The sequence below is a fragment of the Python bivittatus genome, unplaced genomic scaffold, assembly GCF_059951505.1.
Source record: "Python bivittatus isolate LINGU-HERP-01145 unplaced genomic scaffold, Pbiv_v1 ctg000120_np1212, whole genome shotgun sequence".
In the NCBI taxonomy this organism is placed as follows: Eukaryota; Metazoa; Chordata; class Lepidosauria; order Squamata; family Pythonidae; genus Python; species Python bivittatus.
Genome location: NW_028277037.1, coordinates 6,170,905 through 6,194,903, shown reverse-complemented (window position 1 = coordinate 6,194,903; position 23,999 = coordinate 6,170,905). Strand labels below are relative to the sequence as shown.

The window sequence follows — 23,999 nt, the reverse complement described above, 5'->3', positions numbered from 1 at the left end:
ACAGTGAGAACAAGAAGCAAATTTTGTTTTCCAGAAGAGAAATATAAAAATATATGTGTGTGTCTGCTAGAAAACTATCTACAACATTAAATGAAGCATCTCAAAAGGTTTCCATTGGTGGTAGAAAAAGCAAATTAAAGTCACACCCAGGTTTAGTTTCCAATATGCTCAGGGACCATGGAACTAGACTGAAATTGTAATTCAATCCTAAAAATGGGCCAAGGGCCATTTAATTTTTCCAAATACAAATGTTTGGTGCCAGTTTGGTGTAGTGGTTAAGGCATCAGGCTAGAAATTGGGAGAACATGAGTTCTAGTCCTACCTTAGGCATTAAACCAGCTGGGTGACCTTGGGCCAGTCACTCTCTCTCAGCCCTAGAAAGCAGGTAATGGCAAACCACTTCTGAAACCTTGCCAAGAAAACTGCAGGGACTTCTCCAGGCAGTCGACAGGAGTCAACAATGACTCAAAGTGTCTGCAGAAAGGTGGGATCAAAAATATCAAGGTGGCAGCCACAGCCATGCAATCAAAACCCTGCCCCTTTTTTACATGCTTTGCATGATTGTGGTCACCATCTTGACTTTTTTGATCCCCCTGCAGTCATCGAGAATTGATTACCCAGATCAAACATGGCTGCCCTAAGCTAAGTGCATCTTAAGGAGAAGATGGTACTTAACCTATTGTTGCTGATAACAAGGCAAAACTTATGTATTAGCTTGTGGCCACCACCACAAGAGGTGGAGATGGCCATACACCTGGATGTCTTCAAAGAGGGATCGGATCAAATCATGATATCTTAGTCCTAAAATTCAATGCTATCTCTGAGTTGGGAAAAGCATGCCTCCAACTGCAAACTGCAGGGGAACAATACAAGTGAGATGCTAATCTAACCAGCCATTGTGAGAAAATAAAAATTACTGATCACATTTATTTCTTGTTTATGGGTATCTCAGTGGCCATCGTGGACATAATATGGCCTTTCATTTATTCAGGGCTTCAAATGTTACTGTGTCTCTGGGAACAAATAAAAAACATGCCTCTTTTTCTCCTTGCTCTTGTTTCTTCTTGTGTATCATGTACAGTCAAGAATATGATACTCAGGTTGCTGACTCAGGACCATGGAGAACTCTGGTTTAGGATTGTTTAGATGGGCTGTGGGGTATGACTGATGGTATGATGTTGAAAATGTGAGCGATTTAAGTTAGAACCCAAAGGGATGTCAACAGATTTCATTAGAAGGAAATAATCGTACAACATTCCTTTGTAAGAACAGAATCATGGAACCAACATTTATTTGTACTGAAAGAGATCACAAAATAGTAGCCTGTACAGAGGCATGAATTGTGAACAAGCAAACAAACCAACAAACCATGTCCCGTTGGCTAGTAAGGCAGCCCAAGAAACATTTGCGAAACTAGTTTCTCAATTAGAAGTTGCTGTAAAGGAGTGGCTGAGTTAACAACTGTCTAACAGCATCTTTTGGCTGCCACTTCCAGATTGCTCCTGGTTGGAAATATTAATTCATTCACCAGAGGATTAAACTTGGCTGTCAAGTTTTGGAATACGATGCCAACTGGTTGTGCAACTGTATCTAAGTGTCAGGCTTAGCAAACCTCAATCTTTTGACAAGAACAGGATGAAACTCGTCACAATGGGAATGGTGAAAAATCTGCTTGGTGTTGTAGAAAAGATCTGTAGCTTACATTGAACTCAGTTGAGTCAAATCACAATGATATTAGTGTTGGGTTTGAGGGCAAATGCAAGTAAGTGGCTTAAAGATTTAGTTTAACAGAAATTCAGATCTGGACTCCAAGCTAACCTTGGCTCTAAACTTTCTGTGATCTGGTGCATTACAGGTAGTCCTCACTTAGTGACCACAATTGGGACTGGCAACTCCATTGCTAAGCACCATGGTTGCTAAGCAGAAAATCACGTGACCGCAATGGGCTTATAACCTCACTTCCCATTCGGTCATTAAGTGAAATATCATGTGACCAAGAATTATGATTTTACTTTTGCCTTCTCTGTTTAACACTACTTGTTGCCAGCCAGTTGCAAAGCACACAAATGGCAATCATGTGACCATGGTATCCAGCGATGGTTATAAACACATGATGGTTGCTAAGTGCCTGAAAGGTGATCATATGACTGTGGGATGCTGTGACAGTCGTAAATGAGAGGATAGGTCACAAAGCTATTTTTTAAACTGTTATAACTTCAAATGGTCACTAAACAAGGCAGTCACTACGTGAGGACTACCTCTAGTAACCTTGTTTCTCTGCAAAGTGTGATTTTCAAGTCATAGGCCAATCTTGGGCAAAAAAAGAACAATCGTCTTCAGGACAAATCATGCATTACAATCACCTGTAATGATGGTTTATCACTGCTTATTCCCAGCAAAGCTCTCAAAATGACTTGTAAACACAAAAGCATAAACATGGACAAGACATATTATTTCATACAATGGAAGGCAATGAAACTGAACTAAAGCTAAAAATGATAGTTTCCTGTTTACAGCCAATGGAACTGGAAGGAGGAGATATTTGAAAGGACTACTTATCTGTCAGGGGTGTCCATGGGGTGGGTCAAAAAAGTCAAGATGGCTACCAAAATGATGTAATCAAAGCCCCACCCTTATATCATGACACACGGTAAAAAAGGGCAGCCATCTAGTCTGCTAGTGCAGAGAAGAATTCTTTGCCTTTCCTGCTCTTAGATTTTCACTTTCCCCGTTTAGACATATGAAGTTCTTTATGGTTTCTGCACAGAATCCATTTCATACCACAGCATGTTTCCATTTGCCCTCCTTGGTAACTTGATCTACTTATTTGCTGCAGGGCTAGAGATGAAGCATAATTAGTACAGAATAATGCAAAAACCTTGACTTGGAAACCATTGCTTGATAAAAGAAGTCTAAAATTACATTTGCCTTTTTTTTGGAGCCCTGACACACTGCTGACTCAAGTTCTACTTGTGATCCAACTGTAATTTTGAGGCCCTTGGACTATCACAAAAGAAACGTTTCCAGAAATGTGTTCCTGAGCAGCAGTCCTGTAACACAGGGAAGTCCTACAAACAGTACAGTGTAATATGTAGGCATCTGTACACAATCATGACAATGTCACTATGAAATGCATGTTGCAACATCATAACACAACTCTGTCCTTTCCTACTTATACCACAATATTGCATGCAAGTATTTAAGGAATCCACCACACGACATATGTTTCAGTATTTGACCCCCTTCTTGCAGACACCAATGGATACCATTCCAAGTAAAAATTATTGGAGTATGTAAATATTCTGCCTATTAAACAGGACACAATTCATCATGGTGTAAATGGAAAACCACCATGCCTGTCACTGAGATGTCTAGCAGATACTCTGGAAAAAGAACACAACCAAACCTTTGCATTTACTTCTTGATATGGAAAGTCAACCCAGAAAACCAGCATGTTCTTTATATCTAAAGGAACATGGCCAGCCATCTCCAGTTCTCCACTGACATGGAGGAGCTTCTGCATCACTTCAATAATTCTTCTACAGACCCTGTGATCCCTGATTCACAAGATGAGATGGAAAGAGGCTGGGAAGGCAGTAATAAAGTGAGACTAGCATAATGCATACAAACATTGCTGTCCTGTGCACTGTACAGGATACAAAGGCAAAAGGAATTCTACTTCAAAAAAATGGTGGTGCTCTGATGGTGCTTATCTGCAGCTCCATAGTTCTTTCTGCTTCCTTCCCCAGATTCACACAGTTGCTCTCTCCAATAGCAGCATAATCCCAGGAGAACACAAATTTGGTTAAAGAACCGCAGGTGAGTACAGGTAGTGCTTGTTTAGCAACTGCCTCACACAGTGACTGTTTGCAGTTCTGATTGTGATTAAAAAGTAACTTTATAACCAATCCTTGCATTTACCACCTTCACAGGTCTGTAAAGCAAAGGAAAGCTGAAATACGATCATAAGCACAGCTGCGGTTTCACTTAGCAACCGCCTACCTTAGTGACCAAGTTGCCAGTCCCAATTGCCACTAAACAAGGACTATCTGAACTGTGTACACATCCAGACATGTTCCATAACACCTCTTCCCCCGTGGATTCAAAGAGCTGCACAGCCCATCAATCTTAAATCAACAACAATACAAAAAGAATAATTCTTAGGAGATGGAAAAAAATACTTTAACTCCAGATATAAAGGATTGGATTTTAGAGATGTGTGGGATCCAAGATGGAGATGTGTGATCTAGCAACTTTTGAGAAAATTACATGTTCTGTCAATCAGAAAATGTTACGTTATCTGTCCTTCTGGGGAAAAAAAAATATATTGAACAGGCTGGGGGAAATACTGAAAGTTTAGTTTAGTTTTTCAAAGATTTATAAAATCAGGTGAACTTGGAAGATATTTATAATTGAAGGCCTTTTTTATATGCTTTTATTTGTTATGTTTTTTCTTCTTTTTTCTTTCAGCAGTGAGTTCATTTTTATTTCGTATACATTTGTTTGAAAATGGACTGTCTTGTATAAGGTAATAAAATTACATTTTAAAAAAGCAGAGCAACAGTAAGGAAGGCTCTATTTTCTTAAGGTTTTCATTATTTAGTATTTGATCTGCTGAATGGGACAATGAGGAACCTTGACCAGTGATCACTGGCATCTATAGGGGAGGAGATGGTTTCAGGTGCATCACAACATAACTGAAATGATTCAAAATTATGCAATTTACATAATTGCATAATTCATGCCATTTGCACAATGATGTCAGGACACCTGTAAAGTAATTACTGCTTCTTCTGGATGCCTGTGTTAGCAATTATAGTAAGTGGATTTAATGTAGATGCTCCTGGTTATAGGAAAGAAAAAGAGAATTCAATCCATAGAAGGGAAATACTACGGTTTTCTAGGTTTCAGAAAACCTAGAAAGGGTAATGGGCCTCCACCTACAATTTCAGAATAACACTAATGACTTACAAAGTCGCTGTAGGGTAACTAAAAAAAGTAAGGCGGATTAAGAACACTCAAAATAAATCATTACACACAAGCTCTATGCATTTTATTAACTTTTCCATGGATAAACTGCTCTGTAATTCTTCATCATTTGCTTCTTCAGCAACTGCTTTTAGAAGTGTGTGTTCTCACTAAATTCTCATGTCTATGCCTCCTTTTTAAAAACAATTAGACCTGGAAACAGCCTGTGCTCTTAATCCCATTACATACCAGCTTTATTAGTTATGTTAAACATTCCTAGAGTCTGCTTGTCTTATCAGGTCCCAATAATATCTGTCAGCCCCACTTCCTTTTAGCTTCATTGCTAAATTGCCCAAAACAATTTATCATACTAAGTCAAGTCACCAGTCTTTGGCATTTAAAAAAAAAAAAAATCCAGTACATATCTGGCTGTTTTTGTAAAATCCTGACCTCAGTTGCTGAGGGGAAAAGGGGAAAACAGCTTAAAATCATTTGTTTTCCTTGCCAAAGTGGTGGTGATGGTGAGGGACAAGTTGCTGGTATTTAGAACAGTGGCTTGAGGTGGGTTTCTAATCCATGTTTGTGAAAGGACTGGTCAATGTCCACCATGGCTAGTATCACGGGACACATTACTTTAAACTAGACTAAATACAGACAAGGAAAGAGCTGAGATGTTCAGAGCATAAGAGATAGAGATGTCCTTTTCTGGTAGGTGGCTCCCAGTTTGTAGATCATGATTTACAGCAAGGCGTGAAGTTGGGGTTGCAGTCTGTGCTTGGGAAAGGTACACTGCAGCCAAGCAGAAACGCTTCTCCCCCCATTTCCCTTGTTTCCCTGACTACTCACAGCTTTCCAGCTGCCTGTGATAATGAGCCACACCCTGGCATTTTCAAGGACTTGCTGACATCTGGGGCAGCCTCACCCCACCTAGGCTCTTCACTTAGAAAAGCAAACATTAAGACAGAGTGAGGAGGAGGAGTCGTTTAGAGGGTGTATGGGTGGTAAGAGTAAAAGTGAGAAGCAAATGGCACTGTCTGAAGACTGGCAGCTATTACAAACAGGCAAGAGGACTATCATTCAACTGCGAGGACCACAGCTTGTGGTGAGCAGCAAACCTTGGTGGGAGTCCTGCTTGGAGCTTTGCTGAGAGCTCGGTAGCAACTAGAAGAGGAACAATCACGCCAAAGCAGCACCTCATCTCAGCTAGTGCAAGAATATTTGGAACAAGGAAAAGGTTGTATGCCACTTTACAGACTTTCTACATTTTATAGACTTTTGCTTGAACTAAGTATTAAAGGACTGAGTATTAAAGACATACGTTTTTGCATGGCAACATCACCTTGCAAGTCCTAGATGGGTGGAGAGCAATAGCCTATTGTTGGGGAAGGTGTGTGCTGCAGTAAAGGATTTTGTCCAGATTTGCTATGCTGTGGTGTGTCCAGTCCTTGGAAAGCAAAGAACCTTCACACAGGGATGGACTCCATTGGACTTCACATTTTTATTTTTATTTATGACCTTTCCAACCCATTATGATGCTGGGTGGCATACACTATACAAAATTTAAAATAAAATAATCCATACAATTCAAACTACAACCACCACCACAAAGTCCAGAGAAGACCACCACAATCTCACAGATCAGACAACCCACAGGGATCCCAGCACCTACTGTAGCTCAGAATAAAAGAAAAAAATGTCTGAAGAGCTTGTCTACATAAGGTGGAGAGCACATACATTTCTGGGGGTGCCATTTCAGAATTTTGGGAGGGTTACAGATTACAAAGGGATTGTGGGATCCCTCTTATAGGTGTGTGGGTGGGATCAGGATTTTCCATTCATCTCTTGAAAAGTTTGAGGGCTGGAAAGAGAGGTTTTTAGCCTTGGTTAAACTATTTTAGGATTTCCACCATCCTCTCTGGCATGTCCACCAGCTTCTATGGACAGAAGGGGGGGTTGAGGGCACAAGAAGGAGATCTGCATCCACAGTTTGTCCACGTTTGATTTGCAGGGAGCCAACTTCATATCTGTACTGGACGGTGCTGATGTACGGACATAGAATCCACTCAATTTAGCTATATGCAATGTAACTGTGTGTGATGAATTCAGCCATCATTTGCAGAATTTGTCCTCCTCCACATCAATTTGGGGGGCATTGTTTCAATCCATATTTCCATTACTTCCATCCTGCCCCCAGTTTTTAATACTTTATAAAGCGGAAAGTAGCTTCTCTGCAGGATTTCCCCTTTTTATTTCTTTAAATTTTTAAAAATAACATTCATCTGGCAATCTAGTGCAGAGGTCAAACAAACAAGCCCCCCTCAAGCCCAGCTCCAGCTGTCAAATGCCTGTCGATCTGGGACAGCAGCATAAGAAATAAAGCTCTAAGGCCTGCTCTACTGAAACCACTGGGCTAAGCTACTTCCATGTTGTTTTCAGTTGCTACAAAGTACAGAAAACCTACTAAGGTTGATGGTATCCTTTTCTTTGTTCAAGAAAAAGCTGAATAATGATGCCTTTCCCCCTTGGAGAGAAACACAAGCAGATTGTCATGCTGAGTTTAGTCAGGGTGGGATTAAATACTCAGTTGCGATTCTTGGCTTTGGGATCACAGAACCCACCCTCTACTCCCTCATCCGAAAGATGGTGTAAAATGCATCAGTCTTTACATTTATAAGAGGAGGAAAAAAAAGAATTTCTGGCACATGCAAGGCCACACGCTGGTTAAATGGCATTAATTTAGAGATGTGAACAGGAGTTTCCAGCCAGGCAGCCCTGAAGACCTCTTGCTGACTCTGAACGGGGAAAGGCAAAGAAGATCGACTGAACACCACTAATAAATTCAAACTGATATGCAACCCACAGGGTGGGACATTAGTCTTCAAAGCTTCCTTTTATTTCAAAGCAACTTTCTTTCTCATGGCCTCTTGAGAAGACATGCAAGGGTGAGCTTCTGGTGCAGATGACTGAATGTTAATATGAGCTGGGGTTTAATAGAGGAGCCATGCCCAGGGGAATTTTATTATTGGCCTGGTGTGAAAGAGCTATATCATAAAAATAAGCTGTTCAACCTTCAGTTTAAACAAGAAAAGAAATGTGTTTATTTTTAATATACTGGGATTCATCAACAAAGTCAGCTTGATCAACCTGAACCTGGGTGTGTTTGCTTCTACTGGAGTCGAATCTCCAGTACTATAACATCATCTGTTGTAAAACTAACATTATAACAGAGCAGCAAACATTATCATCAGCACTGAATGGCCCTATTTCATTGTTATCATTACTATTACTATCAGCAGTAGTATTAGTATAGACATTAACGAAAAATGAAATTCAGCTAAGAACAGTTTCAAGTGAATTTGGAGAAGGAGGTGCGCAGAGGACATGTGTCCAAATTTTGAGCCCAAAAAGTTTCTGATCACTGCATCTCAAGGAGGAGGACACTTGGAAGAAGTGAAGAAAAGGGCAACCAAAATTATAAGGAGACTGGGATAAATCCCTTATCTCAAGAAGGAGCCAATATATCTAATAGGCTCCTTGACTTTGAGAAAAATGGAAAGATTAAAGATAGGTTCCTGTTGGACAGGAGGTTGGACAAGATGGTTTAAATGGCTAATTCCAACTCTTCTCATTCTGTGAGTATCGAACCTTTCTTCAACTGTACTGCAATGTGGTTCTTCAACTGCATTTGTCTCTTTTGGGACTCTGTATTAGCTTTTCTCACCTGCACTTTAGATAAATTTTGCATTATTGTGCTTTTAAGCAATCTTCCAAGCATAGGGATCTGCAGAAGAGGGCAATAGTGGGCGAATGGTGAAATGTGCATGGTGACATCTTCATGTTGTAATGTTGTGACTTACATACTTGTGTCATACATCAGTATACAAGCACATAATCATGGTATTTACATGATGCACGGGCTCATTTTAACATCACTTCAGATTGCTGCCTCCAAGTTTTAGTTAGTTTATTATTATTGTTTAGCCATTAGGCCATATCAAGATACAGAGTATAAAACATTAGGCATTATTAAGGCCATATATTAAAAATTGCTGCCTCCAAGGATTTTTATTAACTTTTTTTCTTATCAGTTTAGGCCAATTTTGAAGTCAAGAATAACTGCAGTGGACTTTCTTGGCATTACAAACTTCCTTGTAAGGTACCCAGCAATAAAAATTAATGTCTCATTTGAAGAAAACTCATATCCAGGTGACTTCATGGACCCAACTATGCTCTTTTCTGATTTTTTTTTTTTTTAACTTCCCAGACTAGCTACAATCCAAGTAAATTCTGAAAACAAACTCTTGGAACATATTAAATATTCTCAAAGCTAACCAAAGAACATTAAAAAAAACCTAATTAAAATAAAATCAAACATTATTTTATTAATGCTAATACTGGAAAATAGATGTAATACTCAATGGAACTGGACAATTTTCATCCAGTCTCCAACCTTCCCTTTTTAGAGAAGGTTGTTGAGAAGGTAGAGCTCCAGAGGGCCTTGAAAGACATGGATTATCTGACCTTTTCCAGCTGGATTTCAGGCCTGCTTACAGTACCAAGATGACATTGGTCACACTTGTTGGTTTGTTCTGATGGGACTCTGATGACGGATAGTGTATTCATTCTGGATTTTTTTGATCTCTCAGTGGCTTTCAATAACATTAGATGTGATATCCTTCTGGGCCAGCTCAGAGGCATGGTGTTAATGTGGTTCTCCTTTTTCCCAGGGCTGGTTCCAGTCAGTATTTTGGGGGGTGCAGCCCTAGACCCTGCTTTCCATTGTCATTGGGTGAGCTCATCTCGACACAGATTTTGGTATTCCAATTGTACATCTTTGCCCCATGCTGATCAGGTTTTTCCACCAAGGTTCTTTCCTAGTGTCTGGAGGCTTTGGGGGTCTGGATGGGGAAGAGCACACTTTGGTTCAACCTTGGCAAAGCCAAGTAGTGTGGGTTTTGAGGCCTCCCAGATTGGGAAATTTTCTTCTCCATATTCCCTCTATGATTATTATCTAATGGGACCAAGGAGACATACCTTCTCTGTGGCGGCACCTGTTCTAAAATTTCTCCTGTGATCTGGATAGCCCTAACTCTGTTGGCCTTCTGCAAAGCCTTAAAGAATTGGCTGTTCCCACAAGCCTTGGGCCAAGATGCTTGCTGAGCCTGGTTTGTATGATGGTTTGTTTGTTTTGGCGGGTTCTGAGTTAGACCTCAGCAGCATGATATTGTACTGGTTATTGTTGTTGGTTTTTTTAAATCCGCACTCAATCGTGACCAATTCTGCGGCGACTGCCTAGACGAGTCCCTGCAGTTTTCATGGCAAGGTGTTTCAGAAGTGATTTGGCATGGCCTCCTTCCTAGAGCAGAGCCCAGCTGGCGAGAGCAGGAGGCGGGGTTTCCGTTGCTTCGCGCCTTTTTTGGGCGTGCGCAGCTTCCGCGTTACTGGCAACTGCTCCTGTCTCCTTTGCAAGGCGCCGCCAGCATTTTTCCTCCCACCAGGGTGAGAGGACCCATTTATCTACTCGCAGTTGCTTTCGAGCTGCTGGGTTGGATGAGACAGGAGCTCACTCTGCCGCACAGAGCTGGGCTTGAACCGCTGAAGTGTCGACCATTTCTGGCCGGCAACTTCCAGTGTCATTAAGCCGCTGCACCACCACATCCCCTTATTATTGTTACTGTTATTTATTTGTATTTTTGTTGTTTCAAATTGTTGTTAGTTGCCCAGCGTCATGCAATGAGATCAGTGCCCACATAAGCCAATAAAACAATTATAAGAATAAAAATAATTTATAAAGAAATAAGGGAGAAACTAAATAATGAATTATACCAAAAATTCCTTCCTCATGGCTACATGTTATCTCCTTCATAGAGTCCTAAAAATATTTTTGGCATACTTCCTGAACTTGGCATTCCCCTTTACATGGGCTTAAGCCTAAAATAATGGAAATTAGTTACTGGAATGACCCTATCGTCCAACGTCCTGAACTGGAGAAAATTTCACTAGAAATAAACAATCAGTGACGAGCAACATTTTTCCAGTTACTTCTCTTGCCCTGTGGCTCAGTTTGTTTATATCACCCCATCATTTCACTCTCAGCACCTAATGATTTAAGCCTTCTAAACCCTGCCTTGTTTTCACTTACTGATCATAACAGAGACAGTGTTTGCATTGGGGTTGAAAGAGCAGCGTCCCTTCCCCGATTCACATTTGGAGTCGATCTTGAAAACTTGCTCCTGTAACAGAGAAAAAACATGCAAGTTCTTGCAAAGACTGAATGCGAATTTTAATGGGCCTGATTTGAATACCGCTCCATGAAAAGATGGCCAGCATTAAAATGAGTAACTGTAATTTTTCATTTGGCAGAAGCAACAAGAAGACTAGCAAGTTCATGACGGTGTATAGCAGTGCTTCAGAATGCTATCCTCATTATCCTGCATTTTCATTAATTTCCACAACTCACATCTTTTCTGAAATATTTCACTTGATTTAATGGCCCTTATCGAGATAATTAGTGATTTGTATACCACAGTTTAGTGATGCGGTGATAAGAACTGTAGATCATATGTCCAAATTCCCAACAGGAGGACTTTGGTTTCTTTAAGATCACAGCTGATTTGAAGTTTCAGCAACAAGTAGTCCTTGGCTAGGCTGTCCAGCAAGACCATGAGCTCACTATATTTTCCTTTTCTTCCTCCTCTTGTCACATTGATCACATACCAAAAAGTGGCAGAAAAAATGGAAATCATGAGAATATATTGTGGTGACGGTGATAATGGTGCCTAGTAATGATGTTGTTCAGAGTTGAATTAAGACATTTTGGTCATATGATAAAATGACCAGTTTTTGAAGGGCATTTATGTTATGTGAGAGTTTCAGTAGAGTTTCAAGAGTTTCACACTTACTTTATGGAGAGGTAAGTGAAATCCTACCACGAAGTAATCAACCAACACTATTAAGGAGAGGCTAGAGAATATTACCTCCTACCACTATTTCTCTCACACTCTCCCTACCACTATTTCTCTTTATATTCTCAGTGCAAAAAACACTGTTGCATATATGGCACTTATTCTTGCTTCTGTAGTCTGTGAATTAATGAACTACCCACAATTGTATAGGCGGACTAGGATGTAATCTTAAAGTACATATTCCACCTTGATTGCATGGCATATTAGTATGAATTTAAACTTTTGCTCCTCATTTTAATATTCTTTGTAGGTGTCCCACCTAGAACAGCTTTCAAATCTAGGTCCCTACAAAACTTTTGGTCTCCAATTCTCACCATTCCTTGGCTTGGTCTGTTGGAAATTGTAACAAAAATCATTATTCAGGGTGGGAAGGTTGCCTGGGACAAGTGTTTTTTATAGTCACAGTGCAAGAAATTTCTTCGTGAACTAGATACAAGGTCCCTCTACAATCTAGAATCCTGTTTCCATTAGTGAAACAGCATCTTTTGAAATACAGCTTTTGGGAGGCTCAAGAGCAGGAAAAAAAAGGAAATAGTGTTAATTAACCTGTTGTCACTATATGGCTATGCAGAAAGATGCTGTCTATGAACATGAAAGATCTGTTATGATCACAAATGACCAAATCCTTTAAAAAGCCATCTAACTTAGTAGCCATCTCTCCATCTCAGATAGGGATTATGACACATTCTTATTTTAAATTATAAGTCTGTCTTCAGCTTAGTTCTAAAATCTATCAAAACACTCAAAATGATTCATGCCTTCAAAAATGTGCACAAAATGGTGATAAGATCATTTCACTGGCAACATCAATAAACAAGTTAATTTACAACCACCCACAAAAAAGAGGCCATTAAAAGCACACCACACACTAATGGGCTGTTACATCCCCAATGAATAAAAGATGTCATGTGTTGAATGAGCAATGACTGTGTTAGCACCTGCTCGAATTGTCTGTAGTGGGCATTCCATAATAGAAATGCCACCAAAGTGCCGTTGTGTGATATCGATTAGGAAGAAACATTCAGGTTTAGCTTAGCTTTCAACAGTTTGATGCCAGCTGACATACAGAATTATGTGTTATGATCTCACCAGATCTTGTCTTTAAGAAAAGCAAAGAAAATTCTTTCTTTCATTCTTTCTCTCTATCCCCACCCACCAACCTCTTCCCAACAAAACCTGCCTTTGAAGAGAAAAAATAGAGTTATAAAGTAAGATGAGAAAAGCTGGCACAATTTCCCATCAATCTTGCCTCTGGAATGCTAAAAATAAATTCACTTGGGCCAATTACGATGTATAGATGCCACGGCTGCAAAGAAGAGGGACACTTTAAATCCTTAGACCTGAGACAGTTGGCTATTGTTGGCTTTTACAATAACAGCAATGAAAAGCTAAAGCTTAAAGTCAAGTGTCTTGCAGACTCCAGATGTCTGAGGCAGCAGTTTATTTGATCAATCGATTGTAGGCATGAGACAGCCCCGCTGAAGCATCACTTGTTTGCAGTCTCAGGACACCACAACTCTGCCTTATCTTGAAGTCTAGCCTGTTATTATAAATTAATGCATGCCATGTTTATGTCAACCCATCGGAGAAATTAAACATTTCATCCGGCTCTATGTGAGGTTCTGGAAGAATATTTGGAAAAATCTTTTTTTACATGGGCCAAGGATCTCCTCACATTTCTAGCCATTTATTCCAAGCTGTGGAAGGAAAAACCTGATGAATGTCATGAGCAGGGGAAAAAGAACCCTTCCGCTTACTTTGGCAAGTTTTGCAAAATAAGGAATGGATGAAAACATTTAAAGGGGAAGAAGAAGAAAGAGTGCATTCTTACTGACACTGTGAAAAGCAAGTTATGCTGGATGGCATTCTAGTGGTAAATAAAAAAAAATGGAAATCAAAACACTGGAAAGTAACTTTAAAGATAACATTAAGCAGGCAGTGTTCACCTGAATTCCTCTGCAATATTGACATATCAATTCTCCCAAGATTGACACACAGAGTAAGAGAAATCTGTTGGGCAAAACTATTATCTCAACCAGGCTGACCCAAGGGAAAATCTCATTTCTTATCTCAGTTGTTCCATGGCATGGGATGTGATCACATTTATTGTGCAATCCTTGTTTGGCTACCATCATGTACTTGAAAGAGAAGCTGTCACAAAATTAAAAATAGTGCTTAAATTTAAGCAAATCAGAGTTCCTGAAGAGACAGGTTTCGGGAATACTTTACTTTTTAGAAAGTAGGCTCCTTGCCTGGAAAATTTTTGTTTGCAGCAGTTTGGAACATCTCTAGGAACTGAACAAGAGGTAAGATGATTCAAAAACAGACTTACTTCCGATCTTCGTCCTCTGTTGAGGTATGCACATACAGGGCTAAATGCCCCACTCCCACAAACGTATAGGTGGGTGCGGTTGAACGTCTGTATCACCCGAACAAAATTGCCACAACCATGCTGCAGGGGGAAAAAAACAAGAACAATAAACCTGCACGTAAATGTGACATCACAATAGCCCACATTAACTTCTCATGGGTGATGGGATGGAAGAACCTTGAGTAGAGATAACTTCCTATTCCTGTAGTCTCTTCTATGATACAGAATTGATACAGCTAGATAAGTTGCTTTTATCACAGACAAGAAAGACATTGCATATATGAAGAAGATCTGCCTACTGCAGAACACAGGATTCAAGACCTACACAGATGTGTGTCCATGTATATATTGCTTCCAGGGTTTCAGTCCCAGGTTTCTCATCCCACCCTTTCAAGTCAACTGACTTTTGGCCAGTTTCAGCCCTTTCAAGTAACACATTAATACATTTTTGGAACTAGCAGGAAAAAAAGGCAATCCACTCTCTTTGATCTAAATTGGAGTACATTCTATCCAATGTAAAGAAGAGGAGCATCAAAGATGATTCACGCACTGACTTAGCATATTGTGGGGACCAAATCATCATGTTAAATCATCATCATCATCATCATCATCATCATCATGGCCTGCAAATAGAAGCAGAACAACTTTGGCAAAAGAAAGCAAAGACAGTACCAATACTAATAGGCACCTTAGGTGCAATCCCAAAACATCTGGAGTACCACTTGAACATCAACGATATTGACAAAATCACCATCAGTCAGTTGCAAAAGGCAGCTTTACTTTGTATAGCTTACATCCTGCGACGATACCTTTAACTCCATCAGACAACATCTGCCTATCCCAGGTGCTTGGGAAGGACTCAATAGGTGGATAAAAATGCCAAATCCAGTGTAAAGATCTGGCTGACTGTGCAACCAACCATAATAATAATAACTCCTCACCATACCATGTTCTGCAAACACAGTAATTGTGTTTTGCTATTTTAGGATTAAGCCTATTGTGCTAGTACAATGAAGTGGTATGAATAACTAAGGAGAGATCCTTTCTAGAACACCTAATGCAAATGATGTCAACCTACAGCAAAGGAATCATAGGCAGAATTGATAATAGGGGTCCATTACACTGCTTTATATGGTCCCTCACCCTCAGCACAGAATCAGGCCAAAACTAACCACATCTTTGTCCTTGTTTATAGTATATTGTACATGACACCAAGTGGCAGCCAACTTGGTTGATTGAATCCATCCATCCATTTTCTAGGTTTATACAACATACCCAAGTATAAACTAATTGACCTGGCACAACATACTCAGTTACAGCGCAGTTGGCTAATTCTAGCCAACTGTGGCCGATGCAAAAAAGCAAAACAGGTTCTGTCCAGGTTATATGTGGATGGGAGACTACAGAAAATTCCACGGCTCATGAAAGACTGAGAATTAAGTGGAAACCAGTATGACATCTGAGGTAGCAGCTGGAGAAGGATTGAGTAGGGCAATGGGTCTCTATTTCAGAGAACTGAGACAGCCTGAAAAAATGTTTATTAAGGAACCAAGTTACTATTACCTTGGTGTTATTTTCCATCTGATTTTGCTGCAGAATTAACGTATGCCTTGTGCCTGATTGAAGTGATGAATTAACCTCCGATGTACAATGACACTACGATTGGTGTCTTCAAGCATATAATTAGGGTGGAAAGAGCCTTATTTTTACTTCTCACATCATTTCTTTGTTACCCAATTGCTCACTCTTAGTAGGCTGTGATGATCGTGTTTTGTGAGTAGTTAGCTAGCTAGTTTTAATAACGGATTCCTTTTTAGGAAAAGACTGATGAGTTAATCTCTTTATTGATACACTTATGTCACCTCAACAATGAGCTCAACAGCATTAGGTCTGCTTGTGAACAACCTAAAGCAGGTGGGGTCTTTCCCAAAGCTCTAAATCTGACCTTCAAAAGGTTATCACAGTAAATCCTTGATTTAACAGACTAATGGGAGCAAAAGATGTCCTGAATGTCTGTTAATGGTCATATGGAATTTTATGTATGCATAAAACGGGGTTATGAGCTCACAAAATCACAAATAGATTTTGTCTGCTGTATCCAAAGCCACTGAAATCTAACAAATTGAAGGTTTACTGTAAGGCATATATCACTAATCCTTAATTTACACCCTTTAAATGACATGACTATCAGGTTTAGATGCTGTATCAGATTATAAAGCAACACTTAATCTTATTTTGTGAATGATTTTACCATGCTTTGTCCAGAATGAAGAATATTCTCAATATTCTCACATACCTCCTTTAGCTATGGATGAGTAGGTTTCTTTCAACAGGATCATTGACTGATCCACTAGGTCACTTTGTATTGTATTCAATTCCTCAGAGTTTCCATTTACTTAGAAGATTTTATACAACAAATCCCAAAACTGAAGTGTGTATATTTTACTGTATATTTCAGTTCTTCTGCTTATTTGTATCTGATGGTTGTTCATCTTTCATATATAATATATATAATACACACACAGTCAGTGTACTGTAATTATGCAGTAAGATTCTTTTTTTTTGTGGGAGAAGAAAAACTTTCTAGAGCTTTAGTTCTCCACAGAAATTTCCCTATCCCATATCACTGATGATACAAATTTCCCTATGCAAATCAGGCTAATTTGAGCAGAGTCATTTTTCATTGGAAAAATTATGATAAATACTTTTCAATGCATTAGTAAAATACTGCACTGAATGAATTTTGGTATGAAGTCACAACAGAATCTTCTTTTGCATTGTTCTATCAACATACGATGCAGAAGATGGCGATAGCAAATCCTTCCGTATTATTGCCAATGAAACAGCATAGACATCTCGAAGGAGTCACCAGAACTTGAGCTCAACTTTTCTTTAAAAAAATCCATATATACATTCATTTCAGTGAATGTCTGCCTGCAGCTTTGTTAGATTTATATCAAGAAGCCCAAACCTACAATGGCAATGGAAGAAGTGCAGCGTAAGTGTAGCACAGCTGGCTAGTATCCCTTTTTTTTAACAGAATGAATTTGGGGCAACCTTAAGTCTTCCAAAAACTTAAACCAGCCATTTCATTCCTTAAAATCCCAAACCTTGTCCCACCCAATAAATCTTAGTTCTACCTACTTTTGGGCCATGACCCTTTGTCATTCCCATGAAGCCTGCTGAAGTCTTTTAAATGATGGAAGTTGAACACTCATATTCTAGAAGAAATAAGGCCTACTTGTTCAAAGCAGAGCTAGAAGTATGACACTCTCAAGAATGAGTAACTGGCTACTGAGATTTCCAGATTATGATGATATTGGTGTTGAGTAATGAATGGTGATGTTTCCTAGTTTGGAAACATGTAATGAAACGCCTGCAAGCAAACAAGCAAGGTGAGAGGGTACCAGGGACTCCACATTTCCAGATTAGACAGGCACAGAACTGAAGTTTCAGTTCAGTCTTTCTGGGCAAGTTCATACTGTTGACAGCTGGACATGAATTATCTTTTAGGTGGGGCAGAAGCTACGATTTGCCATGGCAATTCATGGCAATGGAACTGCACAAGGTGAAGGTGATCCCAATGGGACATTACCAGCAACCCTGATCTAGCTTGAACATGTTGTGGGATTTGTCTACAAAAATATATATAGAGCAAATACCTTTTGTCACCAAGGCCAAAAAGTTGTATCTCATGGAAAAAAAAAAAAAAAGTAGACTTTCTCCCCCATCCAATTAAAGTTTTAGAAAATTCCTCTCCACCCACACCCACTTGACATGTTCATTAGAAAACAGGTGGACCTTTTGGGGATTTATTGCTAAATCCAGTGGAGATCTATAGGCTTAATTTTTGTGGTCCAAGCAATTTATACAACTAATTCTTCTCTGGAATCTCCTGGCATTCTGTGGTGATAAAAGAAATAAAGAAAGTCTGTGCTGGCAGAACTTCTTATTTGGATGAATCTATCCAAGTGTCTAGAACTACCACTCCAATTTCCCTTCCTTTCTGCACATCAAGTAAACAGGTGTTGTAGTAAAACAAGAATAGTTTTAAGGAACAGAAGGCACATTATGCAGTGATAAATGATGGTTTTATATGTACATAAACTCCAAGACCATTAGTGGGTGCTGTGTACAAAGGCCAAACTGGGTCCTCAATAAGCATACATCTGGAAAAGAAACATCTGTGTGCAAAATGCACCAGCAGGCATTGCTAAGGGTCCAACATGAACAAAAGAATGGCAGGAGAGGAAAGAGAAAAAATCACATGTTTACATCTTCCACATGACTGGTTAAATGTTTCTTTCTGCTGCGGTGACAAGTAAGCTTTCACTATTGCTGGGGGAAGCTGTCTAGACATGTAGAAAAGGCAAAGATTTCACTGACTCTTGAATCAATAGCAAGAGTCAAGAAAGAGAAGAGGGATTTTTTTTAAAAGATGTATTTTAGTTATCCCCTTCCCATCCTGAAGGGGCAATGGGCATCAACATTGCCTTACTCTTGGTTGAAATTGTTGTTAAGGTTAGAGTAAACCCACAATTTAACAGACATTCAACTTTAACAGATACCCCTTCCACATCTTTTATTATGTTAAATTGAGGTTTTACTGGAGTAGTTAAATTTAACTGGCAAAATCCTGAGATTCTTTATAACAGCTGTGGGGTTCCTGTCACCCTCCAGATGTTTCTGAGCTACAACTCCCAGCAGTCTTCAGCCTTGTCTTGGGTTGCCTGGAGGTGCAGATCAGCCAAGGGTCATAAGATCCATAAGACAACTTAGTAACACCCTTGTCAAATAAAAATGTCAGAATGAATGTGTGCTCTGACCACATTCAGAGTCCAATCTCTGCTTGGTGCAGAAACGCAAATTAAAACATTTAAGGCATCTCAGTCTTTATATGAACACAACCATCATGTTCCTCACCCAGCGATTCTGCTGCTAAACACCTCCTCTTACCGCTTAAAAGTTTTCCTAATATTCAGCAATAATCTTCCTCCAACTCATCCAGATCTCAGCACTTTTAAAGATGAACAAATATTCTCCATAAACTAGGAGGGCTGAATATTTATTCCGCACCTACTGAAATGGTAAAGAATTTCCTGATAAGTTCACATTAGGACTGTTTCCATGTAACTGAAGTTCTGACAAATTTCAGGTAAAATTTAGAGCAAATATCAACCTCTGATGACTTTAGCATACAACAGGTTGGAATAAGTTTATAAATTACTGTACATATTAAAAAAGAGCCTAAAATTGTGGCCCACTGATGCTTACGAGAGAATGACTATGAATAACAACATGATAGCTATGCAATGCATTGCTACTTGTGTATAAGCAGAAATGAGGGTCTCTGAACTCAAGGGGATTGATTCACAGTTAAGCATACTCAGTCTAAGTCCTATATAAAATTAGCTCATCTAATGCTCTTACATATACAATGACTGGATTTATTGATATTGGCACACCAGTCAATCTGAATGAATATGCAATGAATATACACGCACACACACACACATACATCATAAGGATTAATATGAAACCATTCTATCTGTAATGTATTAGTGTTATATTCTCATCTGGTAATGGAAGAGACACTGCATTTTTTAAATTATTCTGATTTAATTAAACAGAAAGCATCTGTGTCCATTACTGGTGACACCATAATGATATAATCTATTAGGCTTTGAAGAGCCAATATTTTCTTCCTCTGATTTGATTAAAAAAAAGTTGAACTTGCAAAATGTACCTGATATATTTTGATATTATGTCATTTTTATTACAACTCCAGGACCAAAATAATTCTTATACTGTTAACACAGTATGGGCTGTGATCATAAGGCAAGCAATGAATGATCCCAGTTAAGTTCTTCCCAAGCCCATTTCTCAGTTTTATGCAAAAGTATGCTGAATGAAAGGCAGTGTGACAGTTCCCAATGATCTGTATCAGGTTTGAAGGTTCTGTGGTGTGGTGTGTTTGTTGATTCCAGTACAGTAGCCTTTCGAGCCTTGTGGCTGAAGAAGAGAAGACCTCAGAGCAAAGCTCTGATCCTCACTCTGAAGGATGAATTATGATGGATGGAAATGAGGAAAGGCTAAGAGGAAGAGGAGTCGAGAAAAAATTAAGAGTGGAACAAGGGACTTACAAGCACCTGTTAGTCACTGTTATCTCTGCGTGGTGGTGCTGGAGGAGAGAGGACCAAAAGCCCTTCCTTGCAACCTACCAGAGTGTAGCAAGCTGCAACATTTTAAGAGCAGTTTAAGAGAGGCTGATTTGACACAAGAAACATGCCTCTCTGGCTCTGGGAACTGCAGAATGAGAATTGCAGTTTAAATTGAAAGCCAGATTTCAGGAGTCAGACAATGACAAGCAAGCTTATCCTTCTCATTAAAATATTACTAGGGGTGGGTTTTCTGCTTATTTCCAATGAAAGAGTTTTAATTTATAACATTGTAAGATGTTGTTTTTACTTGATATATAGATTAAAATGTAATTATTCCAAGTAAGTGGTCCATTGATTCTTGCCTAATCTTATGGCCAACAAAATCATTGGTTTTATTCTTGGATGGGAGATGAGAAAATCCTTTTAGGGGAGACACAGTATTGCAAAGTTTGATAATCCCTGGTGTAACATAATACTGTTACATATTCAATTAAAATTAGCACAACTTTTTCCAATATTAGCAGAAAAAAGATTTGATATAATGACCATTGTGTGTGCATTTATGCATTGCCATTTAGATATAACAGACATATATTTCTGTGTTTTGATTATAGTTTTGCAAATGAGCGTGATTTTCTAATAGAAACCTTGCAACCAAATAAAGTCTCTGCACAGTATATGAAATTTATGATCCATAGTAAAATCATACTGAAAACCATTCTGACAGAGAATAACCTTGCTTCAAACAATATACCATAATCTTTTTATTTCAGTGTAGTGCATTCTGGGAAACTTGGACGCTGCAGTTTGTGAATCATGGATTCTGGCTTTACAAGTTGTGAGAACCCACAGAATTATGATCTATTAGTAAACTATGGTCAAGCAAAACACAGCTGACTACAATTTAGCATATTCCAAGATCCCAACAAGATTAAATATCTTTGAAATTTTTAGGACTAGAATAGTCTGATCTTTGTTACCATTTTTGAATGTCTTAACAGCTAAACTGTAATAAAAGGGACAGTGAATGCTTAGCACAGCTCTTTAAAAAAGAGAATTGCCCAATATCAGTCTGATTTTTCACCACCACATTTTCAGCCAGACTAGTGCACGCTCCCAATCGATACAGTAAAAATTATTATTCTTTTAATTTCTTATAGTGGTCTTTTCAAGAGGTGCCTGATACACAATATGTTAATCTCTTAACTCGACAAAAATGCAACCTGTCTGACTCAGAATTTCTTTGAGCTTCCCCCACCCCCCACAAGTAATTGGTTCAACAGTTGATTCTTCTATGTAATCCATGCTTTAACTCTAATAATACTCAGACCGCATTTACCTGCTCTATGAAAGTTTTAATCTTTTTCAGGCATCTGCTGAAAACATTGTTTTATTAATCTTTATGATCAGGCAGTAAGTGCTATTGGAATGCAGGAGAATTTTTTTTTCCATGCAAAAAGCAACATATACTGTCTGGGAGCCTATCCAAGCACTTACATTAGCATTAGCTCAGCCTGCCTTATATTCTTTAAAAGATATTGAAAGCAGGTCTTGCCGGTGGTATCCATCACTAACAATAAAAGCAACACAAGGATTTGCTTTTATTTTTATTTATTTTTTAAAAGCTTGGTTCTGAACATAAGCAACACGCTCAGCTTTCCAGACCTGGGTAGTGAGATCTAGACTCTATCTTGTTTGTTTCAAAATTTCACAGGATGACCCAGCTCAAAGAGCATGAAAAGAAAAATATGCTTTTTCCCTACTGATCTTGGCTATACCCAAGGTGCAAGCAGCCAAATATTTAATTAAAAGGAAAAATAAAAGACTTACTGTAGGATCTTTGCCAGCCATTTTGCACTCATCAACTTTGGTGGTTGATGCTGGCCAGAAAATCTGTGTGGAAAGAAAAAAAATTTTTTTTAATGGATTACATAATCTTTAATATAAACTCACAGGGGGTGATTAGTTTGAATTATCATAATGCCTTTGCATCATGCCTAAATGCATAAAGTCAATATTTTTGTACATCTAATTTGCTGGAGAAATTCTATCTGCAGTTTTTCTTATGAAGAAACCCAGTTAAGGGGCTAAACACTGCCTTTTGTTCCTCCAGTCTTAACCCCCAAAGAACCTGGCTCAGGACACTGCAGGTAATATCAGTTTGACCATCAGTATAGTAGAGATGTCCATGCAGGGTAAGTTGCATGCCCAAAGAATCAAACCAGCAGTTTAAGGGTGTTTTTGGACTTTTATGAGAGCCAGTTTGGTGTTGTGCTTAAAGGCTAGACACCAGGAGACCGTGAGTTCTAGTCCCACCTTGGACCAGTCCTTCACTAGGAAGAAAGCAAGAGCAAACCCCTTCCAAAATTCTTGCCAAGGAAACTGCAGGGGCTTGTCCAGACAATTGCCAGAAGTCAAGACTGGCTTGAAGGCACAAACTTGATCTCGTGTTGTTTCTGACATGGTTCTTGTGATCATGAGTGCTCTTGGAGTTAGTTGTGCAGGAGAAAGCAGATTTAGCCAGCAAACTGCGCTTGATCATTCCTTGCCAAAACTGTAACATTCTCTGCAGGACAGGGTCCACAAAGGTTCTTTTCTGGCTCCATCTCCTGGGGAAGCCTTGGGTCCATGTTAGCTATGGCATTGCCTACTCCAAATTGAGTCTCCTTGAAGCAAGATACAATGCTTTGTTCCCCTTCTTAAAGGATGGGGGGCTCAGAGGTAGGCTATTTTGAGGATGGCCCTATCATTCTGGAAACTTCCACAAGGTCCAGATGGCTCCCTCACCTTGAGTTTAGGAAGGTGGCAAAGATTTTATTTTATCAGCTTTGGGTGGGGTGGGGGTGGGGGGGTGGCTGAAGTGCCTGATACGCTGCGCTATTTTAATTATGCTGACATTTTCAATTTTTCACATCGGTGATATGCATGATGTTTTTATGTGAGTTGCCCACAGTCTGTGGAGCTGGACGGGATATAAATTATGCAAATAGGTAAATATAAAAGACAACGTCCAGCTTGATTTTGTCACATCTTGTCAGCCCTATGAGGTAGGCCAGGTCAGGAAACAGACAGAGCAAGGATTTCAGGCATACGGCTTTACTGTTGTCAGATATAATAACCCATAAACTCTTGAAAGTTTCTTTGTGTCTCCTTTTATACCAAACAGAATTGTGTTGTGTGTGTTTTTTAAAATATTCATCCATTAAACCTTTCTATGCAAAACAGCCCCCCAGTTAAATTTAATTGTGTTAATTAATTAAGCAGAGCAAATCATTTAAAAATATCTAGAGAGGAATAAAATACAATTTTAAAACCCAGTGAAAAACTATCTCATTATAGCCCACCGACAGCCGGATGAAGGACCTCATTTGACTTCCTTAAGGAAGACATTATGTGGGACATAAGTAAGATATTAATAGTATTAAAATTGTGGTTTTTTTTTTTTTTAAAAAATGCTTCTATATTTTGTTGGCCACCTTGAGCATTTGACTGAATAAAAGTTGCCAATAGAAATTCAGATAACTAACTACTGGA

General features: G+C 39.1%; 1 protein-coding gene across 2 annotated transcripts in view; it reads right to left on the bottom strand.

Annotated features, from left to right (window-relative positions):
• The window catches only part of SEMA3C (semaphorin 3C), a 158,659-nt gene that overhangs the window by 47,252 nt on the left and 87,408 nt on the right, over positions 1–23,999 (bottom strand). For both annotated transcript variants that reach the window (XM_088134903.1, XM_088134904.1), the window contains exons 4-6: positions 22,296–22,358; positions 14,266–14,385; positions 11,111–11,201 (exon numbers count right to left, since the gene is read on the bottom strand). In XM_088134903.1, the coding sequence (XP_087991029.1) occupies positions 11,111–11,201; positions 14,266–14,385; positions 22,296–22,358 (274 nt within the window). The remainder of the gene's footprint in view (positions 1–11,110; positions 11,202–14,265; positions 14,386–22,295; positions 22,359–23,999) is intronic.